The sequence below is a fragment of the Dendrobium catenatum genome, unplaced genomic scaffold (assembly GCF_001605985.2).
Source record: "Dendrobium catenatum unplaced genomic scaffold, ASM160598v2 original_scaffold_121402, whole genome shotgun sequence".
NCBI classification, from domain to species: Eukaryota; Viridiplantae; Streptophyta; class Magnoliopsida; order Asparagales; family Orchidaceae; genus Dendrobium; species Dendrobium catenatum.
In genome coordinates this window covers 1-373 of record NW_021439837.1, presented here as the reverse complement: position 1 = coordinate 373, position 373 = coordinate 1, and the positions used below count along the sequence as shown (strand labels likewise).

At 45.6% G+C, this 373-nt stretch overlaps 1 protein-coding gene across 1 annotated transcript; it reads right to left on the bottom strand.

Annotated features, from left to right (window-relative positions):
- Window positions 1–6: 6 nt before the first annotated feature.
- On the bottom strand, window positions 7–360 carry LOC114578697 (dnaJ protein homolog). Its single transcript, XM_028692121.1, has one exon. It carries the CDS (start codon window positions 310–312, stop codon window positions 19–21), a length of 294 nt encoding a protein of 97 aa, XP_028547954.1. The 5' UTR covers window positions 313–360; the 3' UTR covers window positions 7–18.
- Window positions 361–373: the final 13 nt, after the last annotated feature.

The following is a 373-nucleotide window of genomic DNA, read 5'->3' as shown; positions in this document are numbered from 1 at the left end:
AAATGGATTTCTCTTCCCTTACTGCTGAGCACACTGAACTCTTTGAGCACCACCATGCATGTCTTCATCCTCATCATAAGCCTCCTGAGCTTGAGTTTGCTGCTTCCTCCTCATCTCCTCCTCAATGTTGACATCATACAAGGTCGTCTCTTCGCACTCATCAAGCTCCATGTCTGTAAGCTGAGATCGAGTCCTTGCAGGAAGAATTGCCTCGAGAGCTTTGCACTGATCAGGATTCAGCGAGTCAGGGAATTCGACGGTGAAGTGGATGTAAAGCTTGCCTCTCATGAATGGCCTCTGATACAAGGGCATGCCCTCGTCATTGATTGCCTTGAATTGATCTATAGATATTATAACATGAACATAGTACATA

Coding starts and splice junctions, on each gene's coding strand:
- LOC114578697 (XM_028692121.1), bottom strand. CDS start 312: ATGCCCTTGTATCAGAGGCCATTCATGAGAGGCAAGCTTTACATCCAC.